Below are 26,437 nucleotides of genomic sequence, written 5' to 3'. Positions count from 1 at the left end.
AAGTTTAAACCATCGCAATGATACCATATGACATGTTTTAAATAATAAAATTGCTATCACAGAAATCTTATTTAACAGCACAAAATACAGTTCCTTATTGAATTAGTATATTTCAGCAAAGAAACAAACCTACCCAATATGTATTGTGATGATATAAGTTAATGTATAAATTGTTGCAAGCACTACTATCAGATAAGGAACAGTGCATGACTAGGTGTTTGTTTTTGTGTTCATAGTAAAAAAAAGACTTTACTACACAGAAACATAATCTGCGTTTAGGTCTTAATGACTGACCTAGCCATTACAAACGATAATAACGCTTGGTCCAAAGGTGCACCCAGTTACTTAAGTGGAGTGGTTGGTTGAATATTCTGACAATTACAAGACATATGACCACTGTCTAGAACCAAATAGTATTGAATCAGCCTTACCATTAAGCTGGGAATAGAAGCTTATTATCAACCAACCACATGCTAACCTGTTCCAGTTCCCTGGAAAACATATATTCTATATGGGATATATTTTTACCTCTGACCAGACTACCTGAATCATCAGCCTACAGAAAGAGCTTATTCTAACAACAGCTGATGTATACTTTAGATAAATCAAAAACAGGAGAGAACCTGAAATTGACCCTTGAGGGATACCACTGAGGATGAAAATGTGCCTGAAACATCAACAAGTTTTGTCTCTCGGGCATATATGACCTAAATCAATTGACAAGTGTTGTGGTAGAAACCCATAGCTTCAAGTTATGTATGTAGGATACTATGGTCGACTATGTCAAAGAAGCACCATTCCTATATCGTATTGCCTTTATCAATACTGAATTTGATGAAGTCGGACAGTCGAATCAGACCAGTATCTTTAGAAAAACGATATCTAAACCCAGGCTGGAAATATGAACTAGAGGGTTTTGTCATTCAAAGAATAATTACTAATATTTTCAAAAGTGTTTGATATAATGCCAGGAATGGACAGGGGGAGATAATCTCCAATCTCGGTCTTATCATTTTCTTTAAGAAAGAGATACATTCAGCCGAGCTTAGATCATCTGGGCAGACCCTTTGACGACTCAAAAACTGATGACATGGCTGAAAGGACATACTACAATGGGAACTCTATAACAAAAATGAAATGACATCTAAACCAGTTGCTTTATTAGCACTCCAACTTTTTTCAAGTACTTAAGACTTTATATCAACCACTACTGAAAATGAGTAACTGGTAAGTTAAATGTTTGTCACAGAAGTTTTACTACCCTTACTAAAACAATTTGATAATTTTTCTACAAGTTTAGATACAAGGGTAGTAAAGAAAGAGTAAAATTTCTCAGCTAAGTTTAGTTTGTCAAAACTAATGTCACCATTTATTACACCACAGCTAACCATTGTGCTGACGTATACATGCAGAAGCAGTTCGGGTACATTTAAAAATAAAATATCATAAAAATAACAGATAAATATTTTATTTATAAAAACAATTTGGGAATATATCCATATTAACAAAATAAAGCACCATCAAGATACGTTACAACAGAAAACTTGAAACTGGATACCTGCAAACATAGCAACGGGTGAACCATGATTGCCCCAAGTCGTTCACCTAAACCTGACCTTACACATGAATTCTGACACATAACACTTGTGTTTAGTATGAAAACATTCATCTTGTAATATCACAGAGATGGCCGCCGTCGGTCATGAAGATTCGTGACCTTGATATCGGAGACATATTTAGAAATGTGTACGGGCACAATGTTTTACCTTTAGTATCTATTCTAAAAAACTTCACAGGTCGCCCAACACGACAAAAACGAAAATGTTGCAGGCTCGGTTTGATTGAGCCTGTTCATGGACGGTAGTGGAAATGCATGCTACCGTCCACGCCCTCTAGCCCCGGGTTGAGCAGAACTCAACATTTACACATGCTAAAAGTACAAAAAGCAATTTAGAGACATCCGCAGATGAGTTCTGGCTGCTCATGAAAAGTCATATTACCGCATTTACAGCTTTTGATGGACGGAAGACTTGGATGGGCATCCTAGTAAGACCATCGACATACCTTAGATTTACAAAATGTTGTAATTAAGGCTCTGACTGGTTAGCGGAACGGTCGTCAGAACGAGGCTATCAATAGCACGTCTTCAGATCCTAAGCGTAGCGTAACAGGAGATGTACTTTAGTCAGATTGTAGTTGCCCTAAAAGTGGTCATGCAGAGCTTGAGATAGGTCTGAACATGGATGTTACAGACCATGTGTGGCAACAAGAGGGTCATGATGACCCTGACTCGCTCACCTGAATAATATGAGCCACATGTTTCAAATGGCAAACTGATGCTAAAATATTAGAAAGTAGGTCAGTAGGTCACATTCATGGTCACTGAAAGTCAGTTTTAAAATCGGTATGCAAAACTACATGTCATCCAAATTTCAAGGCTGTATCTTAAAAAAAACAACAAGAAAGTAGGTCAGTAGGTCAAGGTTATAGTAAGGTGACCCGTAACAACTTTGGTACATCAGGTAAATATAATTAAACAGTCTTTTCACCTCAGGGGCACAATTTGAACAATCTTAATAGAGGACCATAAGATGATGTCACAAGCCAAATATCAAGGCTCTACGCCTTGCGGTTTTGGACAAGATGATTTTTAAAGTTTTTCCTTTCGGTTGCCATTGCAACCAGTGTTCTCCATGGACTAAATTCTTTGAACAACTTTGAAAGGGGACCACCCAAGGATCATTCCTGTGAAGTTTGGTGTAATTCTGCCCAGTGGTTTTCTAGAAGATTTTATAAGAAAATGTTGACGGACGCACGACACACGACGCACGACGGACATTGAGCGGTCACAAAAGCTCACCACAAGCCTTTGGCTAAGATGAGCTAAAATCCATGAAGTGGTTCACGAGAAGTTGTTTCGTGTTTTAGCATAAAAGGGCCGCAAAACAGTGATAAAGGACCTTACAAGAATGCTACAGAAGCAATCTGGTGATGATCCTTAAAGAAGTTCATAGCAATAAGTAGTTTTTTTCTTCTATTTTTATGTCTAGCTAGTGCTAAAATCGGCCAAGCGAAATTATTTGAAAGAATCTGAAAGAAGACCATACAACGATGCTACAAATCAATCTTTGGCGAGGATCTATCCCAAGTTCATGAGGCGAGATGTTTAAATGTTTCTTCAGAAAGTTTAAGTTATGTCGGCCGCAACAGAGATCATGTTAAACAAATTTGAAAGACCACATAAGGACAATACAAACCACGTATATTAAACTATTTCATGTGATTCATAAGAAGAAGTTGTTAAAACGTTTTTTCCCTCTTTCATCTCTGGCGGTTCCTACATAAATTAAATGCAACCATTCGAACAAACTTTAGAGAGGGCCATACGTCAAGGCTAAAGACCAAGTTTGGTGAACGTTTGACAAGTAGTTTCAAACGAGAAGATGTTAAAGTAAAAATGTTGACGCAAGACGCATGACGACCCATCTATACTAAAAGCTTACCCTGAACAAAGTTCAGAATGAGTTAAATAAATGGTACAACATTTTTAAAAAAGAAAAGAAAGCAGAGTAATGATACATGTGCATTGCACGTCATATAATCACAGTGAACAAGCACGTAAGTTGAGTTTAAATAAAGTCATCAAAATACATGCTTTCATATAGAAACTGTTAATTCGTAAAAGAGGCATACACTTTAAACATTTGTAACTCCATACTTGATATTTTTGTTGTTATCTCTACCAAACATTTACAGAATTCAAGTGTCACAGCTCAGTTGATATACGTCAGACTGTTTTTGATTTATGGTCAATTTTAACATAACGATCATTCATGACTTTGTTCAGTTTTAATTGAAATAAGTAAATTTTCGACAGAGAAAAGAAATAAAAACAAGAGAGGAGTTTAAAAAATGATATGCGTAAATTCGGTAAACAAGAGATGTATGATCCCCGTGACTGCCTGTCTAATTTTCAGTCCCGATATCACTATGACAATGACGTTCTTACCCTCATAACAAAAGGGGTCATCTAAATGACTATAGCAAGTTAATCATCTAATGAAGTTTGAAAGCTGTGGACTAAAGAGTACTTCAATTACTAAGCGAAAACCATTTTCAGTCTCGAGGTCACCTTGGCCCTAGACCAAAACAATAGGGGCCATCTACACGATTATTGCGTGGAAACGGGTTTCAGTCTCGAGGTCCCAGTGACCTTGATTCTAGACATACTGACATCCAAAATGATAGTGTCATTTACAGATCACAGGCAGTCATACTACGAAGTTTGATATCTGTATGTCAAAGCGTTTACACGTATTAAGCGAAAACCGTTTCAGTTTGGACACAGTAAACTTGATTTTTGACCTGAAAACAATAAGGGCCAACTGACTACAGGCAATCATCACATGAAATTTGAATATTTAAGAAATAATAAGTTCCCAAACGTGGTTTATCATAGAATAACCCGAGTTTTGAGTTCTTATGCGTAAGAATATATCACCAAGGCCGTAGGCCTGAGTGATATATTGTTTCGCATAAGAATCACACTTTGGAACTTATTATTTTGATTCTAACACGACATACTAGTATCAACAGTATAAGAAAAAATGGTAACTACTTTTTACGACCGTGTTACGCACCTGGATCGGATGACGTCATTGCACGCGAGTGGTTTATTGCAGAATAACCCGAGATAGATGTTGCTCTACATGCATGTAAGTTATTTGCTGGTCGTGTTAGAATGTGAGACTAAGCATTCTTTATTCATTGACCGGAAGCCAAATGGTTTACCAACTTCTAAAGACTGACACACATGAGTGAAAGAATATTGACCCTCTCTTTTGGAAAGGGACACATTCGAAGAACATTTACAACTGTTTGCTTGCCCCGGCTTCGTCGCTGCTTATAGGGTAATGTTCTATATGACATGATTGTCAGTTTCCTTTCAAACTACTGCTTCATTTTGATTTCTACTTCTGGTTTATCAAATACTTTTGACAATTTAGCTGAATTAGGTGTCAATATAAATACAAATCTTAACTGGTTTGACAACGGGCATATACTTGTCAAATGGCAAGGATTGTGTCTCTCTAAATGGCGCAGATATATATTAAAAGCTCTTTAAGAGTTAGACAGTCTTCAAATCAATAAAGCTATTTGCAAAATTGCTTTTCGCAAGTAATTATCCAATTAAATTCTAAACAAATGGTGAGGCAAGTATTTACAAATTACCAGCATTGTGACGAACATAAATGTTCATGATAAACAGCAGTCAAATGTGGAAGAGTTTAAAAGCTTTTCTCTGATTTTAGTCATGATTTTAATGTAAAACTGAAGAACAAATCAGTCTCACTTTACGTCGAAAATATACGATGAATGGAGGACATCTCAGTCAAAATTAAAGTACAAAATGCTATGGGGCTTCTTGAACAGTCAAATATAAGCTTGAAGTAAATCTTCTTGTAAATATCTAGACATCACAGAGACGATAAAACAAGAGACGCAACGGATCCCGTCTAGAAAAGACAATATAAAAATACAATGAATTTAAAAGAGATATACCATTTCTATTTATCCTTAATCAAACTTTAGATAATACCAAATTGTAATGTATCTAAACACATATATCTTTTTAACAAAATGAACACAAATTTCTGATACAAATAAATGCATCATGTCTTTTTCATCTCCCTTTTCGTTGCATACGGCATGTTGCTGAACAATTTTATTTTGTCATACAGCAATCTGAAAAAGATGAACATTCAAAATAACTCTCAATTGCATAAAATTTCACTTAATATTTGGACAGTGAATCTACTGCTGCGATATTCGAAAGTGAGTTTGTCAGCTTTTAGTTGATAAAGCTATTATTCGCAGACCGTCGTGGATGGAACAAACAATCTATTGACAACACACATGTTTCATGACCATAACACAACAAGATGTCATCAAGAGGCCAGACAGTTTAAAAAAAAGGTCATAACTTGGTTCGAATCAATGTGTCAGCACACACATCTCAAGCAGTCATGCAGCATGCTCTACGAGCATCATTCACGTACATTTGAGTTACCTTCAAGCCACATTTTTGTATCTTTGTTTTGTCACATCTCATGGGTTTGTGCCTAAAGTGCATATAGGGAGCTATGTCAATGAAATTGTGAAACAGTTTTGGTCAAATATTCTGACGTTTGGCCAATGAACTCCCATTGCCAAACAAATTTAAACCGTATTAACTCATATAATTTCTTGAATGCTCTTGTCGGCAAAACGCGTTGCAGACAAAAGTTTTGTCAGTAGGTCAATTCATGTGCATCACTCGTTGTCTAAAATATAGTTTTGTATACTATTTAAGGCTGATGCAAAAGGAGACACATTTTATTTGCGGTTGTCAGCTAAAAAGAAGACCAATTTCATGCATATGATTTATATGAGAATCAAATATTGCATAAACACTTTACCACATGTGTTCAAACAAGGAGTGTTTGCGTGAGGTACAAAATAAATTGTTTGTTGTTCTCCAGGATAAGACACAAGGGAAAAAATATTGATATCAATATTTTGTAACTTATTTGGAAAAAAAGTGCTCTTATGACTGATGATAGTATTGTAATTAACTTTAGATATACTTACTTTGCTTGAAATTCTGGTTTAGGCAATCTAAAAAACTCGCCATCAATACTCATGATGTGTTCAAGTTCCCAATTTTCTGTTTCCGGCTGACTTGGGTCTTCTAACTTTACCGTCCATTGTTTACCAGGCAGAACTGTTATATCATCTCTTCTATCAATCTGTAAAATTTAATTGTAGTATCAAAGATCGTATGTATGTGACGAACATTTGTATGTATATATCTCAATGTTTTGACAACTCCTGAAATGTGTTGCTCACTTGACGCATCTCAAAATAAGGAAATTATTTGTCACAGCATAGGTTTGAGTAGCCGAAACTTTTGTCTGGCTGTATAAAACACCAAGAAATTGTATTCCAATATTTCTACGCTCTGTATCAGACTATCCTTATTTATATAATTTGTATGTTAAAATATTACTGATATAGATATGATGGCACCTACGGCATTGTAGTTGAGTGTCATCATCTGAAAAAGGAAGCTGATCAAGTTCATGAGCCGGGATGACTTGTTCAAACACATCATCATCTGTGAAACATCCGGTTCCCCGGCAGAAGTCAATGCCGGCTCTCCGGTAGAAGTGAATGCTGCCGACCGCGTCATTAGTGAAATTAATGCTCCAATTACATTTTCTTTTACTGTTGCTGAATGGAAACTGAAGATAAAGAATACATTATCTTGCAGAGGGCCAGATAAATTAACGGTTAAATACTGTAAAATCATACAAGGGGTCTAAATAGGTTCCTTGCAACAATTTACTCTCTGTAGATACAAATATCTGTGCAGCAGACACAACAATATTATCATAAGAACTTCATTTAAACAAGAGGACCATGATGGTCCTGAATCGCTCACCTGTCCCCAAAGGACCCAGTTTTGAACTGAGTATGATGTTGTTTTTTCTATTATTTGACATAGTGACCTAGTTTTTGAGCTCATGTGACCCAGTTTTGAACCTGACCTAGATATCATCAAGATAAAAATTCTGACCAATTTTCATGAAGATCCATTGAAAAATATGGCCACTAGAGAGGTCACAAGGTTTTTCTATTATTTGACCTACTGACCTAGTTTTTGAAGGCACGTGACCCAGTTTTGAACTTGACCTAGATATCATCAAGATGAACACTCTGACCAACTTTCATAAAGATCCCATGAAAAATGTGACCTCTAGAGTGGTCACAAGCAAAAGTTTACGCACGGACGGACGGACGCACGGACGGACGACGGACGCTGCGCGATCACAAAAGCTCACACTGTCACTTTGCAGTTAATTAGGGCATACCGGAAACTTACCCATTTTTACTTGTCACAGCGTCAGGTTGTGCAGTGCTATCTGGAGTTTCTTTCATATTACCAGCAATATCTGTGTTGTCCATTTCGTCTTTTGTTTGTACGTTAACTTCCCTATCATTTTGTTTTTCTCGGATTTCTCGGCTTGTATACTCTATTGTCAAATTTACTCTGCGGTAGGGTTTCATCAGCATTTGTTGCATTATTGCAACTAAAACACATAAACACATTATATTAAATTGTAATCCATCGCACACTATCACGCAATTTTCAATATACAGAAAACTATGTAACGAGATACAAGGTTTACCAAGACTAAGAAATTTGCAACATGTTACAGATATGACAAGTATTATCTCAATTATTTTCAGCAAGTCAATGAACTGTAGCCGGTATGAAAAGAAAACAATAATAAAAGTAATAGAATTGCCTTATATTCTCCATGAGCCATCCCTCGATCAAGCCACCCATCTACCTATCTATCCATCAGGCTTCATGAATAAGTCTCCTTCAATTGTTAAGTTGTTGCAAGATCCATCTTTTGTGATTAATGGATAGGGAGACAGAAGTAAGAACACACATTCATACAAAATAAAATGACGTGCATAGTCTCCATATTAACGTGTTATGACAGGACTGATGAATTGATGAATGTCCGGTCAAACGCACACAATGTAATAAAACATTAATTAACACAGATTTGCATCAACTTAAGGCAAAATCATACTTTGATATCTCCATAGTCCTTGACCTCTCCTAGATTCTGCTGCATACATCAAGTCACCCCATAGCCCATAACCTGCCAACACGATACTGTAAGCAATCAGCTTGTTGCCACTATGAACACTCATCATGTTCCCCGGGTACTGATAGCCTGGAATGTAAGGAATTATCATTGAAAAATCAAGACAATAACAACAGCTGCCAGTAAACTGTTGCATTCTCTAAAAGTATATCCTGAGCACATGAAGTGTATCAATTTTGAAAATAAAAATACATGAAAGTATGAACAAAACATGAGGGCCACGATGGCACTAAAAAGTTCACCTTACCAAATTTGAACATATGTCATCACATACAGATTTGACCATATTTCAACACATTTCAAGACATACAATTTTGACCATATTTCAACATATCTCATGACAGTTAGTATAGTGGTCTGATGTTCTGACTACTTGCAACAAATAATTTTCAAATGAGAGGACCTAGAGAACTTTTACCTCCTCCTGTTTGCAACTTCTACCTTTCTTAAGGAAATATTATAGTGGACCGCAAATATTAGGGGAATATGCCGCGAACCTTGGATAAAATGTACACACTGATCACTGGATGTTTTGTTTGGTGTTAACTTGCAAACTGGATTTGCTGCAAACAAGTTGCTGCATACTGTCCGTGAACAGGCTGATGCGATCATCCCATGAATAAGTTGCTGCAAACTTAATGCCACGAACAGGCGGCTGCGATCATCCCATGAATAAGTTGCTGCAAACTTAATGCCGTGAACAGGCTGCTGTGATCATCCCACAAATAAGTTGCTGCATACTTAATTCCACGAACAGGCTGCTGCGATCATCCCATGAAGAAGTTGCTGCAAACTTAATGCCGTGAACAGGCTGCTGTGATCATCCCACAAATAAGTTGCTGCATACTTTCCGTGAACAGGCTGCTGTGATCATCCCACGAATAAATAGCTACATGCTTTCCGTGAACAGGCTGCTGTGATCATCCCACGAGTAAGTTGCTGCGTACTTTCCGTAAACAGGCTGCTGTGATCATCCCACGAATAAGTTGCTGCAAACTTAATGCCACGAACAGGCTGCTGCGATCATCCCACGAATAAGTAGCTGCAAACTTAATGCCACGAACAGGCTGCTGCGATCATCCCATGAATAAGTTGCTGCAAACTTAATGCCGTGAACAGGCTGCTGTGATCATCCCACGAATAAGTTGCTGCATACTTTCCGTGAACAGGCTGCTGTGGTCATCCCATGAATAAGTTGCTGCAAACTTAATGCCACGATCAGGCTGATGCGATCATCCCATGAATAAGTTGCTGCCAACCTAATGCCACGAACAGGCTGCTGTGATCATCCCACAAACAAGTTGCTGCATACTGTCCATGAAATGCGGACACCAAACGAATAAGTTGCTGCAAACCTAATGCCGTGAACAGGCTGATGCAATCATCCCACGAATAAGCTGCTACAAACTTAATGCCACCAACAGGCTGATGCGATCATCCCACGAATAAGTTGCTGCAAACTTAATGCAGCGAACAGGCTGCTGTGATCATCCCACAAACAAGTTGCTGCATACTGTCCTTGAACAGGCTGATGCGATCATCCCATGAATAAGTTGCTACAAACTTAATGCCACGAACAGGCTGATGCGATCATCCCATGAATAAGTTGCTGCAAACTTAATGCCACGAACAGGCTGCTGTGATCATCCCACAAACAAGTTGCTGCATACTGTCCGTGAAATGCGATCATCAAACGAATAAGTTGCTGCAAACTTAATGCCGTGAACAGGCTGATGCTATCATCCCACGAATAAGCTGCTACAAACTTAATGCCACCAACAGGCTGATGCGATCATCCCACGAATAAGTTGCTGCAAACTTAATGCAGCGAACAGGCTGCTGTGATCATCCCACAAACAAGTTGCTGCATACTGTCCTTGAATAGGCTGATGCTATCATCCCACGAAAAAGTTGCTGCAAACTTAATGCCGCGAACAGGCTGCTGTGATCATCCCACAAATAAGTTGCTGCATACTTTCCGTGAACAGGCTGATGCGATCATCCCACGAATAAGTTGTTGCAAACTTAATGCTGCGAACAGGCCGCTGTGATCATTCCACAAATAAGTTGCTGCATACTTTCCATGAACAGGCTGATGTGATCATCCCACGAATAAGTTGCTGCAAATTTAATGCTGCAAACAGGATGCTGTGATCATCCCACGAATAAGTTGCTGCATACTGTCCGTGAACAGGCTGATGCGATCATCCCACAAATAAGTTGCTGCAAACTTAATGCCGCGAAACAGCTGCTGTGATCATCCCACAAATAAGTTGCTGCATACTTTCCGCGAACAGGCTGATGCAATCATCCCATGAATAAGTTGCTGCAAATTTAATGCTGCGAACAGGCTGCTGTGAATATGCTGTGAACAAACTGAGAACAATTACATGTATTTAACCAAGCAAAACCCATCCATAAATTGCCTTCAAACTAGCATGTACAGAAATAGTGCAAAACAAAGATGACAGAAATTATGAACATAAATTTATTCTATAAATTCAAGCACTGAGTCTGTGACAAATTTAAATTGGCAATGTCAATGTTTCTTTCATATCATGGTACTTAGTATATTAGGTAAAATATGTATGAATTTTAATTGTTAACTGCATTTTAAATAACAGTGTCAAAGTACATATATTTATTTAACCACAATAACATAAGACTACTTAAATCTGGAAAACCTCCCATGAAGTCAATTTTAGTTTTACAATTTAGTTATCAAACTTATGAAGCTTAAATTGTCATTTCTATATTTCCTTTTAAATAACTTGATTCAGATAAAAAAATTAAGCATCTATATAATTTTTAAAAAAGAATTTAGTTTATTCAGGTATATATTAATACATGTATAGATATTAGAAATAAATTTTCTGACTTAACACGAGTAAAAATATATTCCTGTCCTCTAAGAAATCACCATTGATATTTGAAATAAAAAGTCTAACCGCCCTATCACGGTGTACATACGACTCAACTGTATTCTTTATATAAATATTAAATATTCGTCCATTACCTTGAATAATTTTCATGAACTTTACCCAAAAACATCTCATCTCTGCATAAAATGCAGAGGGCTAAGACGTTCATGGTTGTTGAATGTTCAATTGTACCAATCGTATGTCTTGGGAACATATACTTGCTTGACCAGCTTTGTAAAGCAATAGCTGATAGATAGTTTATGTATAAATAGTCGCTAAACATAATTATTTTTTCCCAAACGACAAAAAATTTATTTTTTCAGGTCATAACGGCGAACATCAAATTATGTCAAAAAGCAGATGATTATGTTGCGTTTCATGTAAGGGTATGTTATGATGTTGACAAGGGGTTTGGGAAGTTTAAATCTATTGCTTCATAGTTTGAGGAAACGATGACCAACATGAAAATAATCCAAGAAATTACATCATTTTACAAATCAAAAGCCTAATACATACTTGCGAAAGACAGTGGCGTTTTGTAATCATCTTTATACCATACAATCATTGCACCATTGCAGTTATTAAAGAAATTACTTGATGTTTAGTATAATTTATGCTACCTAAAACATAAAACTTAAACAAGTAAAACTGAATTTTAAATCAAGAATGGGTAGAAATATATATTCTTGCAAAAACATAATGGAGTTTATGTATGTCCTGTGAACAAGCGTATCTAAGATGTGAAATATTCCGTTGTCAAAGCATGCTTTGCTAGCACGGAGAAAAGTTGAACACCTTTACATCAAAAACGTTATCACAAGAGAATCGATATTTTCTAATCAACAGTGGCATAAATTTGCAAAAACTATATGTACGGTTCTTGTAACAAACGGGAGTTATGATGGAGAAAAATTGTAAAAATTCCAGTTTCACAAGCATGGACAGTGATTATTTAAGAAGTCGACTAAACATAAACTATTTAACCAGGCAAAGTCGAACCCATGCCGAGTCGGACGCCGATAACCGACCAAGTGAGACAATAAACTCATCAATTTTTTTCAAATCAATCTAAATTTTGTCTGTATATACATACAGTTTTATCCCATATAAACTATATCAAAAAATTGGTTGTAATAACATATCAACTACCACTGTAATATCCATAAAATATTACAACTTAATTCGTCTACAATTACCTGGTGAAATAAAAGTTCTTCATGAACTTATTACCGAAAGATTACATTCTTCTAAGTTCTTCTGGCGAATTAACCGTGTGTGACGCATTGGTCGAGAGGGCTAAGACGCTTTCCTATGGAGGTGAAGGGCCCTGGTTCGAATCCTGGCTACTCCAATTGCGGTGTGTCCTTGGGCAAGGCACTTTATCACAATTGCCTAAGTCGACCCAGCTGTAAATCGGTACAAGCAAATAGCTGGGGATAAGGTATAATTGGTTTTAACTGTTCTTAATATAGGGTCGCTAAAAGCTATACAGAGCTTATGTTACTAGTAATCGTTTCCCAAAGCGACGGTAAATAAAATTTACCTTTACCTTTATCACTGGTTTTACGGCGAACATCCCCAAAACTAGTGTCAAATCAATCACAGCATATTCACAGCTATCCCGCGAATACTTCATGTGAATGGGTATGTTCATGTTATGTTCGCAGCGCGTTCATGGCATGTTTAAATCTTTTTGTTCATTTCGTTAGGACATCGATGATCAATGAAGAATGAAGTCCCTGAATGAAATTACCATCATTTACAAATCAAAGACACTAACTACATTACCTATTGCGATTGACAGTGCTGCCGTAGTAACATCTTTATTACCATAACAATCACTTGCTATCCCATTGCCAGTACCTTCAACAGAAATTACTTGTTTTAGTCATAATTTATTTGAACTACCATGCAAAATCATTCAAAACTGTTTAAAATAATAAAACTACGAAATTCTTAAATACAAGAATGGGTTAGAAAATATGATATCTGCTGGTTGCATTACAAAATGTTTAACTCGGGTAAAAACGTTTACTGATACTGTCACTGTTGAACAAAAAATCTAAAGCTTGAAATTATTCGTTGATCAAAACAGTTGGGTTTTGCTGGCACGGGTAAAATTACCGGAAACACCTTTCTGGTATGCAAGAAACGTTTATTGGTCAACATGGAGATTCGAATAGATTTTTCTACATCAAGCAGTACGGATAAAATTGTATAGTTACATACTATACTGTACGGTCACGTGTGGTACAAACGGGAGTTGCTGATTGGAAGAAAAAATTTGGTAAAATAATAATCCAGTCATTAAGCACAAACTATGGACCAGCCATATATTTAAGGAGTCGCGTAATAATACACTATTATTGAATAACTTGACAGTCAATAGTCAAAACTATTGTCCGAGTTCGGACAGACCGATTAATGACCAGTGAGCCACTCAATAAGGGTTTTACATGGCATCAGAAATTAATTTTCACAATCTAATTATAATTTTTGTCTTATTTTCCCAGAAAACGTGTTGAATATAGCCCAGTCACAAACTATGGACCTACTACTTAGTAAAGAGTAAGGTAAAGTAATGAAATAAAAGCAGATGTAAACTGACCACATGGCATCAATCCCATAGGAAGATCAATACTGGGTAATGTTTCATCAGGATCATCCACATTAAGACCTTGTTCAGATGCCAGTTTTTTCATTAACGCATTCACCGCCTCGTGGTACAATCCGTCCCCACCAACCAAAACTAACCTGGAGGAGCAATGAATTAATTTTATTTCTGACTATCATTCCAATAAACTCGAACCTCAAATATCAGGGAGTAATTTGAAAACAGCATAAACCACCAAAATACTTACATTTTTTTTTCTCACAGTGGTCTTGTCTGAAAGCTTTCGACAACTTGGGCAGTTTCACTGATATAAAATAATTTTGTTTCGCTATTTAAAGATTTTAAAGGTATTTTATGAAATGATATGATGCCCCACAACCTTTTCAGTATAATCGAGTTTATCTCAAAGATTCGAAAATAGAAAGAAGAGCACCGCCTTGCGGGTGCAGACGCCCATCTTACTTTTTTTGTCTCTGTATAATAGAAATATTGTCCTACTCATGATTTTCTAAGTCCAAAAAGTGCCATAATTCTTGCAAAGAGCAATGCAGAGTTACGGTACTTGTTGTGCAGAGTCAGCTTTAAATGGCGAATAACTGCTTTGGGTTTTATAACAATCGCTTTGATCGTTAAGGAGAAAAGTTGACGTAAACTCAAAACTTAACCAAGAAATCTGATTTTCTAAGTCCAAATAGGGCCATAATTCTTGCAAAAAGCAGGATGGAGTTATGTTTCTTGCTGTACAGAATCGGCTTATGATGGTGAACAAGTGTTGCAAGTTTCAAAGCAATAGCTTTGATAAGTTAGGATAAAAGTTTACCTAAACATAAACCTTAACCAATAAATCTGATATTTTCTAAGTCCAAAAGGGGCCATAATTCTTGCAAAAAGCAGGATGGAGTTATTTGTCTTGCTGTACAGGATCAGCTTATGATGGTGAACAAGTGTTGCAAGTTTTAAATCAATAGCTTTGATAGTTTAGGAGAAAAGCTGACCTAAACACAAAACTTAACCAAGAAATCCGATTTTCTTAGTCCAAAAGGGGTCGTAATTCTTGCAAAAAGCAGGATGGAGCTATGTTTCTTGCTGTACAGAGTCAGCTTATGATGGTGAACAAGTGTTGCAAGTTTTAAATCAATAGCTTTGATAATTTAGGAGAAAAGCTGACCTAATCATAAAACTTAACCAGGAAACGCCAACGCCAACGCCGACACCGACGCCGATCAAATGATGACAGTAACTCATCATTTTTTTTTCAAAAAATCAGATGAGCTAAAAAGAATTATCTTTAAACAAATCTCAACCCTTTTTCTACGCAATCACCCGGTATTTATTGCGGTATGTATGTAAGCAATATCTCATCTCTGAAATTTGCACTCACCCATTTACTGACTTTATATCATATGTTGACAATATTTCCTCACAGTGATGCGCTTTTTCTGTGACTAAAAACAAATAAGCTAAATAAAACAAATATATAAGGCAAGGCACAAATGTACAATTCATTTCACTGAGAAAAGTATAAATCTTGTTTGTTGTTCATGTAACTGATAATTCTATAAATTATTTAATGTTTTGAGTAAAATTATTAGAGCGTGCCTTTATATATCACCTCTTTAATTAAAAATTAAATGCTGTTATGTTTATTTAGACGTATGAGACGGGCACAAACCACATTGGAACCTCTTGCAAATCCATGAATCGAGACACCGTTTCTTGGATAAATTGCAAAAAGTCCCAATTTGGTTTATACCCATTTAAACGCACAAAAACAGCAACCATTCCTTATATTTACATTTTAAAGTAACTTGTTACAAACATAAGTGGTTTGCTTTCCAAGAAATCGAAATAAATACAAGGATATCGACATTCAAATAGAATAACCAAAACGATGATGTCATTTAACAAAACATTTATTGAACTGCCGGCCTAAAGTCAAAACTGCTGACTTGGCGTCCGAAAACTTTGGGAGATGTATTGACCACTGTCCAGCAAACCATTTAATAAGTGTACAATGATACCAATGACATCCGTGTCTATCCCAGCATCCCGGAAGATGGGTGCCACCTTTTGTTCATAGTCAGTTCTACCCCTGCTTCTACCACTCACTGGATTGATCAGCACCAACAACCTCTTTGGTTTCTGTCCAACTGAAAACATTTAGAAATACCATGGCATGCACTGCAAAACTAAAATATCACGAATTTATGTTGCATAAATTTGAAATCTAACCGGGTCAGATATTCTGCTAAGAATAAAACTTCCCATTCTGCTAGCCAATGATGTGAAGACTTGAAGTAACAATCTAGAAGTCTGGAGGTCAAACTATCTGGTAAACACTTTACAAAAACGCAGTTTGTTACAAGTCTTTACCCAAAGGATCTTCTTATAGATTTAATCAACTATTAAAACAACAGTATACAAGTAGCGTGTGGTGGCTGTAAAATGTTCCCCGTACTTGAACTCGGTGTTGTTATATTTTCTAGTCATCTACAATAAAACCTTCATGTAAAACAGATGTACTACGTAGGGACGTGAGGAATGTTGCAAGCTTCATTCATTACCTTTCGATAACTGGGCAGCTATTACTATGCTTGGTTGCGTTCTGTGCTTTCAAAGGATCTTCTTATATAACTCGGTATCTCAAATTCAAAGGGACCGAGCGTTCTACTTAGAGATAACCCAAATTCGACGTAAAACAGAACTTGACAATGTGTTCGAGACAGCCGGAAGTTTCAGATAAGAGATTTCGAGATATCGTGTCTCAAACGTAATTTATTACATAAAGTTTCTATAAAATCGTTAAAATAATACGAGGGTCAGGGGAAAATTAACGAAAATCAGTGAACAAATTAACTTCTTTTCATTAACTCCCTACTGATTCCTAACCCCGTATGCTCAGATGCTGAGTTTAAGCAAACTTAAATACACTTACCGTTTCTGATCACATCGGTGATTTGCTGATGAAGGTTACCGATTAACTGTAAATCACCAGCTGTGAACACAACAGAACATGATTTCAATATGTACTTTTTCTCCTGTCTAACATAGGAGACACACACACTGTCATTGTTACTGTTCTGTTTTGTTGAGCTCTGTAGTGACACAGAAAGTATGTCCACTGTTCTGACAGTCTGTATTTCTGAAAATATATATTTGAATATATATAGCTTTTTAAAAGTATTCCAAAGCACACATTTGTAACATTTCTTTTACATTTTGATGACTTAATGATATCTTCTATCAACTGTAGGTATATATAAGTACATCCCTTATTGCATGGGTTGTAGATTTTTTTCATGTTGGGAAGCCATCCAGCTGGTTTACTGATGGTTGGTCCCACTCATGCCTGAAATAATGCCCTGAGGGTCAAATGAAGTCTTCATCCACTACCAAATTCTGGAAAATCGCAAATGACCTATAACTGTGTCAGTGTGAAGTTAACCCAACGAAACGGACATGTAAGTGCAGATTATATGATTCATTCGGTGGCGGTAGATGCAGATAGAAATATCTGACTCCAGGGTAACTGTTTTGGCGGTAACGAGGCTCGCCGAGTTACCGCGTAAACAGTTACGGGAGCCGGGCATTCCCATCTGCACCCACCACAAGTGATTGATTTTTTTTCTTGCATGCCATATTCAACAAATAAAAGTAGAAATAACTTCATAAAAATAACTGTCTCATAGTACTTCTTTTTGACAAAGCGCGGAAACTTTACGTCCGTAAAAAGGAAGTACGTCATGACGTTACACAGAAAAAAAAAGCGTAAAACGTAAACACAACGTAAAAGTTCCGGTTTAGCATCTGCAGTAAAACGGTATGTCTTTTTCCGTAAAATAACGTTATATTTTATAAGGAACGAAGAGGAAACACAGATGTATTTGAATTTTATCCAGTTTCACGTAAAATAAAAACATAACAATTATTACACAGATCTACTACGTAGATGTACTTGATCATCTTACACCACGGGGTGTATTTGTTTGTTTGTATTGGGTTTAACGCCGTTTTTCAACAGTATTTCAGTTATGTAAAGGCAGGCAGTTAACCTCGCCAGTGTTCCTGGCTGATTTTGTAACCATTCGCCGCAAGTAAACATGAATCAGAGGTGGAGGACGAATGATTTCAGAATCCTCACGGGGAACATACGCCTCGCATAAGGCTCGAACGCAAGACCCCACGATCTGTACATCTGCCCTTTCCCTACTGAGCTAAGCGGTAGGGGCTCTCCACTGCACGTAATACTCGAAAAGAGGCGCTATGCAGTATATATAGATAGGGGTGTAAGATGGATTTTTCCAGCGCCGTTGAAATCACTGGAAACCCCAGTCTGGCAAGCAAGAAAAAGGAAGATTCATCGTGGAATCAAGTGTACATGTACGTTCAAGATATTTTCGTGTATAAACAAAGGCTGGTAGTATTTCACAGACCCAGAGCAGACTCGATTGTGATTAACAAAAAGTAAGTTAAACTGTCTGAAATTCCAATGAATGCAAATGAAACGAAAGATGCTGAACAATTATTTCCAGTGTGTCATTAATTATTACAAGTAAATGCAAAGTTTTTCTCTATATAATAAAACTCATGTAATACAACACATGTTCATAATTCATCTGATTGAAAAAAGTATGTATATATATATCCAACAGTCACCTTTCTGTTCAGTGTTGCCTGCAATGTGCCATGTTAGTTCGCCGTTTGTCAGACTGACAGAATAATTCTTATTTTTAACATTACATGTACAATGTGTAATTACATCTTTACCACCTTCTAATGCCGGCGAAACTTGTTCCGCCATCTTCCTGAAATAGAAGTACGTTTCTTTCCTTATGCCACATTAAATTTCTAAAGGTGTCGGGCATGTACATCGTACAACACTTAATAGAGACTACAGAATCAATCTGTCTAGAGGTGTATGCTTCATACCTAAACAATTACACTATGCTTTAAAATATTATACATTTGAGCCGTGCCATGACAAAACCAACATAGTGGCTTTGCGACCAGCATGGATCCAGACCAGCCTGCGCATCCGCGCAGTCTGGTCAGGATCCATGCTGTTCGCTAACAGTTTCTCCAATTCCAATAGGCTTTAAAAGCGAACAGCATGGAGCCTGACCTGCTGGTCGCACACCCACTATGTTGGTTTTCTCATGGCGCGGCTCATTTATTGAATGTCTCAAAACTATTGCTTGAGATCCAAAGGATCGAGTGTCAATTTGTTTCGAGCACTTTTAAAAAATCGTTTGACCCAGAGTCAACAAACCTAACATCATTGTTGTTCAACATGGAAAGTTGTACACCTGGTGTTTAAATTAGGATATCACACAGGCTGACCAGAGTTATGGCCCTTGACATGTCAAAATATACATAAGAAAGGCATAGGTTTGTGCTGCATGTATCTCAAAAAGGATTTGACCACGGATAATGAAACATTACAGGAATATTATTCAGCATGTGAAATTGTGCATCTGGGGTTTCGTGTTAGCGATGTAACTCGGCCAGACCAAAGTAAAAGCCCTTGACTTAGTCAAAATATGCATAAGAAAGGCCTAAGTTTGTGTCGCAAATACCCCAAAAATATTTTACCTAGTTTCATGAAACATCATAGAAATATTACACTGCATGTGAAGTTGAGCACCTGGGATTTTGTGCAGGATTTCTGTCAGTCAGACTAGAGTTATTGTCATTGAGTGTCATAAGTAGGCATAAAGGGCATACAAGTTTGTGCCATATGTATGACCAAAGGGGTCCGGCACATGAGTGCATTAAGTTTAATGACTTATTTTTGAATCCTAGAGTCATAATTATGAAAAAAATCATACTAATATAACTACTCCATAGACCACTCATGTGCCGGACCCCTTTGTGTATGACCTCAAACAGTCTTTGACTTAGAGTCATAAAATGGAGAATTGTTATACCAGCACGTGAAGTTGCACGCTTGGTATTCTGTTTGGGATTTCACTCAACAGAACAAGAGTTATCGTCTTTGCCTTAGTGAAAAAAAAACACATAAAAGTGATTTCTTTTGCTGCAAATATCCTTAAAATATATTCCACCTAGTCATGGAACCATGTAGGAATATTATGCAGCATGCAAATTTGTGTACCTGAGCGTTTTATTTCTCACTTTGCGACAATACGCGTAAAAACTTTAAAGTTTGTGTTGCACTCTTAAAAATATTTCACCTCGAGTCATGAAACAATATACAATGAAAGGAGTGTGTGTGTGTGTGTTGTGGGTTGGGGGGGGGGGGGGCACCACATCTAATTAAAATAGAGACATACCTCCCTGAAAAGCATACGATCAGTTACCCAACTTCCGAGGAGCCTTACTCAACTAAACCCGTCTTGTAAGGAACGGTCTGTTGTCACAACGCTAGAAGGAAAAGAATGAAAAGCAAGATGAAATAAAATCAAATTATCACACACTCCAGTTAAAATCGTAAAATTCCAAGCCCTCCACTAAATTTGCTGGTACAAACAAACAAAAATATCCACTATTTTAATAAGTGTTTTTCCTGATGACTCGCAGAAAACGTTGTTTTTGTTTTGCTTCATAGTTTTTACCATATGTTCTGGTAAACAATGACAACCATCATATTACAGTGACGATAGCATTTCGGTCTCCATGGTAACAGGGAAGTATAGAATTTATTATTTCCTTGCTCTTACCAGTAAATAAAATTTAATAAGCTGGACATTAGTTTAGGCTAACCTGAGCTGACATAATGTTTAACAGATTATGATATTGGCTGATAACTTTTGTTAATCTTTACAAATAAGAAGGAAACACATTATAAAGGTGAAAGGTGTTCTTTATACTGATGAAAAATAGACCTTAGACAGCAAATAATGGGTCTACTTTAAATTAATAGTCTGCTTTTTTGACTTAAAAGTATGGACAGTCGTTAACAAAAGAAGATACAGGAAAAAATATATTCCCTTTAACAAAACATGAATAATAAAAGTGCACTAACCAGGTAAGCCAGGTATGCACGACTAATTGCCCAACGAAGATTGATAAATTATCTGGGTCACGTATGCAAGTCAGCGTTGTTTATGAACGAAATATAACTACCGAAATTAGAAAAACATTTACTCAGAAAACGTATAAACATTAACATAACTTTTATAATATATTCTGTAAGAAACTATTAACAATTTACCTTAGTTTTCTTGCTTGACCGCATCAATGAATCCTATATTTAATGTGTGTCAGAATCTCGACTGCGTATTGATTTTCATACTCATTCTCAACACACGGTTAATACTAATCATGTACCAGTCCAAGGTCAAAAAGTATAACAAACACTGTGCATTCAAAATTATAGCAGGCCCGTAGCCAGAGGTTAAAATATAGGGAGGCACTTTCTAGAGGGGTCTGGGGGCATGCTCCCCTGGAATTGTTTTTTCTGAGGAAGCCATTTTGTACGATTTCATACATTTTAAACATGCTTTTGTTACATTTGAGCCGATACCGAGTTCAGAAAAAATAAATGAGATTTAAAAGATTCGTGTATACATTTTAACTACTTGTAGATCTGCAGAAAAATAAGAATTTCAAAATAACAAACTTATTTGTGATTATTGTCACCCTAAAACGCTAATTTAAAGGCATAATATTATAGTCATAATTGCTTTATTCTTACATCTTCTGTTGAGTATTATTTTTATTATTATTATTATTATTATTATTATTATTATTATACCAGATTTATATAGCGCCCTTTCCATGATCACTTTCACGTTCAAAGGCGCTTTACATAGTTCAAATGCAGCCACACAGGGCGCATAATTCATCCTCTACTAGTACAGACACAGAGCGATCTGACCAGAGGGACAGAGTGAGACAAAGCCCCCACGACAGAGAGATCAGAAATCAGATACAGGCTTGTCCGGCTAACTTAGCCTAGCTCGTTGCGAATAGACAGCCTGGTTCTTTAACGTGCCCAGTGTATAGCACTGATACACGCAAGGATTGTAAATATATTAAATATATTCATGTTCATTTATAAACTTTTAGCATGGCTGGCATGAAACGGAAATTTGAAAGAAGCAGCATAGTTTATGCATATACAAATACATTTATCTTGTTTGGTTTAACGTCACACCGACAGAATTATAGGTCATGGCGATTTTCCAGCTTTGATGGTGGAGGAAGACCACTAGTGCCTCTCCGTGCATTATTTCATCACGAGAGGCCGGGCACCTAGGTAGAACCACTGACTCTCCGTAAGACAGCTGGGTGGCTTCCTAACATGAAGAATTCAACGCCCCGAGTGAGCTCGAACCCACATCGTTGAGGGGTTAGTGATTTGAAGCCAGCACCCCTGATCACTCAGCCACACAGGTCCCCATATACAAATACAATACAGATATGTAATACTGATGTACTTAATAATAGTATTTTTGTCATTCTTTTTAAGATAATATTACAGTTTTGAAATTCCACAAAAAATAAATATGTAGATCAAATGTTGTCATAAAGTTATACTTATAAAGTTAATCAAAATCTAAAAAGTCACAATTCATATAAAAAAAGTATAAACGGGAAGATTCCATACTTACGTATATTTGTGACTTTTCAGAAATGGTTTGTTCAAAGGCGTATAAAGAACAAAACCGCATGATTTCTGTTGTAATGTCAAAATGAATCAATTTAGAAAAAAACAACAACAAAAAAAAAAAAAAAAAAAAAAAAAAACAACAAAAAAAAAAAACAAACAAAAAACAAAACAACAAAAACAAAATGCAGTTAGATAAGCGCCAAACGCATACTCCCGAGATCATCTTTTATAATAGGACTTACTCAAACGCTAATGAAATCCCATAACATTAGAATGTCAAGGCTGTTAACTTCAACATTTGACCCGCAAGAACATGAACCAACTGGCAGCGACAGTATAAGCTGGATTATAAACTAACGGGATCATAGCTTGTACGAAAGTATGCTGTAGTGAAATTTTTCAAGTGGGAGAAAATAGTTTAAAGAAAATAAAATGAAATAATAGTGCCTCAACTCGGTTATGCTTTAAAACATGGTGACCCTAATCATATCCATTTTTCTCATAATCTTGGCAGAAGAACAGGCACCAGCCTCCCTGTGCCTCAGTGTGGCTACGGGCCTGATATATAATAGTGTCTCATCTATACTGTTATATTTCATGTTCAGGCAATCGAAATTTCAGTTCAGTAAAATGTTGAATACCGACTGGCTGTATTATTCATTTAAATCACGGCTACTGCTCAATAATAAGTTTCGTCGGAAGAAATGTTTTCTTGAATTCTCATTTCGTTTACGTCTTTTTATCATGGCCCCTGCATAGGCGTAACCAGAATTTCTTGGAGGTGGGTGCGAGTACGAGTCGTGAAGCGACGAGTGGGGGTAGGTGTGGGAGGGGGTTTCCCCCTCCCGCAGGTAGGGGTATGGGGGCCTCCCCCAGAATTTTTTTTAAATCAAGAAGTAATTTCGTGCGATTAGGCGTGTATTTGAAAGCTTACTACATAGTATATAACGTCTTTGTAAGTTCAGTTAATTTATTTGTAATCAGTAAGTTAAGATAATCATAATTATACCAAAGTAATACACAGAAAGATACTAGAAAAAGGTAATTGTTGTTTATGAAACAAAGTTTACATTGTACCATTTATCAGAAAATTAATGTAAATTTATACTGTCATTTTATTAGGGATGGGAACGAATATTCGAATATTCGGAAATCGGACGAATATTCGAATATGAAAATCAAATTCGAATATTCGTAAATTATTGTGTGTGTGTGTTTTTTTTTTTTTTTCAAAATAAGTACCATTGATTTTGGGCAATATGAACATGGCAATTCTACAGAATAAAACCATGTCATGTTTGTTTATCGCGTATCAATAGATGTCCAATTAACAAGAAAATAGCAATGCATAATTGGCAGGGGCCATCGCTACGGATTAACAGTTTGCAACAGGCGTCAATGTGTCAGATACATGTCAAAAGATGTCCAATTTTATATATTTCATTCCACTAAATATTGTGAAAAGGTATAATAGCTATACATATTCATTTTCGCAAAAAAGTGATGCTCTTATTTTTCTAAAAATCATATTCTATGATACAAAGAATAATTACATGTACATGTATTCAGCTGAGAATATTTGGCAAGTAATGCCTAGTTCACATTTGACCTGCGGGTGCGTCTGCGGAGCCCTTAGACTGCCCGTATCCTCCTTTCCATGCAGGAGGCGGCAGTGCGATTTTCGTACAGATTCACGGGCTCCGCAGCCTCTACGATTTTGTTTAGTGAAAAGTTATACAAATTTGAAAAAAATTGTAAGCCCGTAGCCCGTATAGGCATGTCGCATGTGGCATTGCACAATCCCCGCACGGGCATCTTTACGAGGCCGCGTGCTGATCGTGTAGCCAACGCACGATTTTTCGTGGACATGATGCCCAAAAGAAATTGTACGGAGACTGAAGACACGTGGGACCTTCGCACGGCCCTCGCACAACTGCTGCAAGGCTGCTGCTTGCTGCCCGTGCCATACCCGTGAAATCGCACAGATATTAAGCAATCATCGCTTGGCAACCCTACAGCGGCCGCTCCATCGCCATGCGGCGGCCTTGATATGGACAAAACATTGTTCAGATGGTTATATATATTGGCCATCTCCAACATGTTTTTATTATTCGTCTCTTCAGAGAAATGATAGTACCACTAAGAGCAGCATAACTGCGGTTGAAGTTGAGACAGGTCATGGGAAGTGAGCAGGCAATGATTGCAAGCCTGACCGTCCTTGATGAGCAGCAGGCCCGACCATGAGGCACAGGAAGAGGACGGTGTGCGTGAAATTCTGGCTGCTGAGACGGGCCACCCTGATGAAGGAGCTGATGCGGGAATCGCATGGGGACTTCAAAGCTTACCTCAAAATCGAGCCATCCGTGCCCAGAAAGAAAAGAAATGGGGGTTAAAATACACTTTTCGGTCAATTTAAATCTAATCTAAATTCACGGAAGCACAGGCAAATTGCGTCTATGAACGGAAATGGCGTCATGGCATTTAAGAAAACCAGAGGGTCATGATAACCCTGAATCGCTCACCTGAGTAATATGAGCCATACTGTGAGTTATATTTCACTGGTACTACCAGTTATTAAAATTTATACTCAAAAGAAATTTGGGCAGTTTTGACCGATTAAATTCTTGGCAAAATTAGATTATATTTTTTCTTCACACTAATATTGCTGTTAGGTAACAAAGCGAATACGCCGACAATCCAGAGTACACCGGACATGTTATTGTCACAAAATTGTTCCAGTTCATGTAATCTAGTGGGGAAGAGAATAGGGTGCACCTAAACAGTGCCAAGCTATAGCTACTGCTGTTGTAGGGAAGTGGTAGTGTCTGCCTTAGGTGTGAGGGGTCCTGAGTTTGAGTCTCGGTCAGAGCTTAAATATTTGCATTCTGCTACCGCATGTTTTTGCTGTTATATGTTCTATATTTCTAGCAAACAGTATCATGGATCATTATTTAGCAATCTAGATCACAGCTGAATGATAAAACAAATGCACCCAAATAGAAAATATTTAATATATTATGTCCCTTTGATGTTTTTGCTCTCCATTTTCAAGAAGAGTTACATTTCCTTGATCACAAAAGTTTCTTTTATATGAAAATATTAAATGCTCATAACTCTACGCTTCTGGTTAAAATATAGTCAATATATCTATTTTTGAGAAATAATATGGACATTTGCCTTCATTTCAAAGCTTTTTAACTTCATACCTATGATTGAAAAAATTAGGTACTATCTCTAACTTAAATGCCTTTGAATGTGTTTGTTATGAAAAGAGCATTATATAAATCTGGTATAATAGTACAATACCTAGTATTACCAGAATATGTAAAATAATATAAAAATCAACTGTAATTCTTGGATAATACGCTTATGACATCATTAAATACAAAAATTACATGCTACTTTTTGTAATCAGGATTAAGTTCCAAACAACAAGATAGCTCAACAATAAAAAATAAGTCAGAACTTCTGTCTTAGTGACGTGATATTACATGTCACTGCCCTATAAATATGGCTGTAATCTGGCTGACCATGACACACTTTGCTGAAACTCAATTGTGCTTGTGTAGCTACATTTTGCAGGTAAGAATTTTTGATCAGC

The 26,437-nt window shown here is 36.8% G+C and overlaps 1 protein-coding gene across 1 annotated transcript; it reads right to left on the bottom strand.

The window, feature by feature from the left end:
• Positions 1–1,452: 1,452 nt before the first annotated feature.
• Positions 1,453–21,571, bottom strand: LOC123525744 (uncharacterized). Its single transcript, XM_053538554.1, has 13 exons — positions 21,436–21,571; positions 20,555–20,645; positions 18,918–19,066; positions 17,197–17,403; positions 16,283–16,411; positions 15,643–15,706; positions 14,256–14,401; positions 13,436–13,510; positions 8,649–8,795; positions 7,925–8,132; positions 7,073–7,283; positions 6,631–6,788; positions 1,453–5,745 (listed from the first exon to the last, which is right to left on the bottom strand). The coding sequence occupies exons 3-13, from the start codon at positions 19,060–19,062 to the stop codon at positions 5,673–5,675; spliced, it is 1,563 nt and encodes a 520-aa protein (XP_053394529.1). The 5' UTR covers positions 19,063–19,066; positions 20,555–20,645; positions 21,436–21,571; the 3' UTR covers positions 1,453–5,672.
• Positions 21,572–26,437: the final 4,866 nt, after the last annotated feature.

Source organism: Mercenaria mercenaria, chromosome 3 (genome assembly GCF_021730395.1).
Source record: "Mercenaria mercenaria strain notata chromosome 3, MADL_Memer_1, whole genome shotgun sequence".
NCBI lineage: Eukaryota > Metazoa > Mollusca > Bivalvia > Venerida > Veneridae > Mercenaria > Mercenaria mercenaria.
Note: the sequence above shows the minus strand (reverse complement) of the source record. Positions and strands in the feature narration are given on the sequence as shown.